The sequence below is a fragment of the Macadamia integrifolia genome, chromosome 4, assembly GCF_013358625.1.
Source record: "Macadamia integrifolia cultivar HAES 741 chromosome 4, SCU_Mint_v3, whole genome shotgun sequence".
Classification (NCBI taxonomy): Eukaryota; Viridiplantae; Streptophyta; class Magnoliopsida; order Proteales; family Proteaceae; genus Macadamia; species Macadamia integrifolia.
The window spans coordinates 4,125,383-4,128,883 of NC_056560.1; the positions used below are offsets into that span (position 1 = coordinate 4,125,383).

At 39.9% G+C, this 3,501-nt stretch overlaps 1 protein-coding gene across 1 annotated transcript; it reads left to right on the plus strand.

Moving 5' to 3' along the window:
• Positions 1-369: 369 nt before the first annotated feature.
• LOC122076450 (mannan endo-1,4-beta-mannosidase 7) lies at positions 370-3,249 on the plus strand. The gene is made up of 5 exons (XM_042641750.1): positions 370-910; positions 1,045-1,239; positions 1,456-1,578; positions 1,930-2,132; positions 2,495-3,249. The coding sequence occupies exons 1-5, from the start codon at positions 587-589 to the stop codon at positions 2,949-2,951; spliced, it is 1,302 nt and encodes a 433-aa protein (XP_042497684.1). The 5' UTR covers positions 370-586; the 3' UTR covers positions 2,952-3,249.
• The last annotated feature ends 252 nt before the right edge of the window (positions 3,250-3,501 follow it).

Below are 3,501 nucleotides of genomic sequence, written 5' to 3' on the forward strand. Positions count from 1 at the left end.
AGTGGGGAAGGGGAGCATAGATAAAGACGAATTTCAAGATTTCAAATTTGATCGTGGGATGCCCCTTTGAGGAAGCTAAGTATCACTAGCCTTAACGTGTATGAATCTCCTTTCCTCTCTCTCTCTCTCTCTCTCTCTCTCTCTCTCTCATTCTTTCTTTTCATTGCCAATTCCTTACACCCAACTGAAAACCACTAAGTTTGGGATTTTTATAATGGAAAATGCTAGATTGTCCTAACGTTGCATTAAGAGTGATGCACTCTCTCTAAAAAATTTTGGAAACAGGATCCAAATCCTTTTATCTCTATTACACCCTGGGAGGGTTGCTCACTTTCTTAGTACTCCTTAGCTTAAGGTTGTTGGATCAAGCCATCCAAAATTATTGTGTCAAAATGCTTTCCCACCATCGATTCCTCCACAGTCCACATGTATCCTCTTAAGTGTAGCAGTAGGTCCCACATTACTCTTTCAACAAGGTGAGGAAGACACCTCTTTTTATCTGGATTTCTTCTTCTCTGAGGAAAGTATTGCGTGAGTGTGCGTGTTCAGAATTCAGAATTCAGAATTCAGAGAGCAACAGAGAGAGATGAAGCATTGGGGTCTGGTTTTCTTGGTTCTCCTGTTCATCCATCAACGGGGTACCCTTCTCAAAGTTGAAGCAGGGGACGGTTTCATCAGAACCAGAGGAGTGAATTTTCTTCTGAATGGGAGTCCTTACTATGCTAATGGCTTCAACGCCTACTGGTTGATGTTTGTAGCCTCCGATCCATCCCAGAGAAGCAAAGTCTCCACAGCCTTTCAGCAAGCTTCAGCGCATGGCCTTACTGTTGCAAGAACCTGGGCTTTCAGTGATGGTGGTTACAAACCTCTACAATACTCTCCTGGCTACTACGATGAGCAAATGTTCAAAGTCTCTGTTTCATACAATGCTCCTTCTCTCCTGTTCTTTTCCCTTTTCATGTCATATTTTTGGGTTCGTTCACTTTCCTGTTTTACTAACCAGTTTTACCTCTCCCACACCTTCCCTCCCTATTTCTGTTGCAGGGGATGGATTTTGTTATCTCCGAGGCTAGAAGATATGGCATTACGCTTATAATGAGCTTGGTGAACAACTATGAAAACTTTGGAGGAAAGAAACAGTATGTGGAGTGGGCTAGAAATCAGGGTCAGTACTTGACATCTGAGGATGATTTCTTTAGGAACCCTGTAGTCAAAGGGTACTACAAGAATCATGTTAAGGTAAGGAATAATGTTTTCAATTTGTTTTTCCTTTACTTTCTGATCTCAGATGAACTCCTTTCTCTTTCTTCTTCTTTATTCTCCCTTTGTCTTCCCTTTTCCTTTCATGTTCATCTATTCTTGATTCTTTGGATATGGTTTAAGTTAGAAATTGGGAAATCTCTGGCTTACCCTAATTTCTTTGTTGATATTGTTTTTCTTTTTTCTGTGTAATAGACTGTTCTTACAAGATTTAACAGCATTACTGGAATTGCTTACAAGGATGACCCCACAATCATGGCCTGGGAGCTTATGAATGAACCTAGATGCACATCAGATTTGTCAGGAAGAACCGTTCAGGTAAAGAGACCTCCTCCATATGTATGATTCATTTGGTACTGATATACCTTCAACTAATGGGAACCTCTAGACCTCATCTTATTTCTCCTAAAATTTCTCTCCTGTTGCAAACCGATTCCGGACGATTTGGGATGAAATCGGCTGGACCCGATTCAGATACCGATTCCTGTTTTGAAACCCTTAATAAAATCCTTTCCTCCTGAAGATTTGTTGCTAGGTTGGTTCAACGTGATCAAATTGTATCTTCTCCTAAAGATCTGGTACTGTTTATATGATTCAGTGCTTTTCTCTTTTTCCTAATTCCCATAAATTATTTTGGACTCATTATCTGTGAGGCTTCTTGTCTAATAGGCTTGGATCACAGAGATGGCTTCTTTTGTGAAATCAATTGATAGAAATCATTTATTAGAAGCTGGTCTGGAAGGATTTTATGGGGAAACGTCGCCTCAGAAGAAGCAATACAATCCTGGTTTTCAACAAGGAACAGACTTCATTTCAAATAATCAGATTGCCGGCATTGATTTTGCGACAGTTCACTCATATCCTGATCAATGGTAAGGATCTGCAAACTCAGAAAATTAAAAAATTGGACTTGTTGATTTCTAGACAACATAAGCATTTCTAACTTCACAATCTTCTTCTGGTTCAAGAGAAATGAAATGAAATCAAATCAAATCAAAACTAAAATGGAAGAAGCCTGGCCAGTTCAAATATGGTCCAGACTTTTGAGTTTTAGACAAACTTCTGATCTTTTAAGTAGCACAAAGATGGATCAGTTTGGTCCCATCTGAATAACCTTGATTGTTATGAAAATCCTTCATCAATGTTACTGGCTCCTGGACCATAGGTAAAATTTGAGACTAAATATGTTAAGAACCTCATTCTTCAATTTCTTATGGTGTTCTCCCACGCGCAGGTTATCCAGCTCAAGTGATCAAGATCAACTTTTCTTTTTGAACAACTGGCTTACGTCCCACATCCAAGATGCCCAAAATGTTCTTCGAAAGCCATTACTCCTAGCTGAGTTTGGAAAATCGGCGAAAGATCCTGGTTTTAATACCTACCAGAGAGACCAGATGTTCAATTCAGTTTACTACAGGATCTATTCATCAGCTAGAAGTGGAGGTGCAACAGCAGGTGGCCTCTTCTGGCATCTTCTTACAGAAGGAATGGACTCTTTCCGAGATGGGTATGAGATAGTTTTGAGCGAGAGCCCCTCAACAGCTAGTCTGATTGCTGAACAGTCGCACAAGCTTTATCGAATGCGGAAAATGCATGCCAGAATGAGGGACGTTGAGAAGTGGAAGAGGGCGAAAGCCATTAGAAGGGCTCAGTGGTTGGCTAGAAATAGTGGGCATAATACAGGAAATTGAGGACATTCCCACCAAAAACTGGAGAAGGTAGTAAGAAATGTGTGCACAGTAGTTTGATACATGTTATTATAAGTGAGGTGCCGGAATCGGTTCTCTTAGAGATGAGTACTGATTATCCAGGAGAAGCTGATTCCATATAGTTGGGATAAGGCTGAGTTGAGTTGAGTTTACCCAGGAGAGCACTGATAACTTTAGTAGTTTTACTTGATGATATGAACTGTTAACTTTATGATACCAGGAACTCAGTTACCAAGAAAAAAATAGAGGCAAACAGCAAACCTCTATTTAGTTGATTCCATTTTAGCTTACCCTTATCTGTTGTCATTAAAACTGCTTAAAGGTTTCCTATTACAGTTTTGAAAATCAAGTTATATTTGTACTTATATTAGAGCAGGTCATCCAATAGGTTGGATGATACTGGGATTAAATACTAAGTGTTAAAAGGACAATGGAGTTTCCTTTCTCCCATAGTGTAGGAGGAATCCTCTCACCATGACTATCGGTATCATCGGATTGGCGTGGGTTGGTTAGTTCTGACTTTGTCAACAGG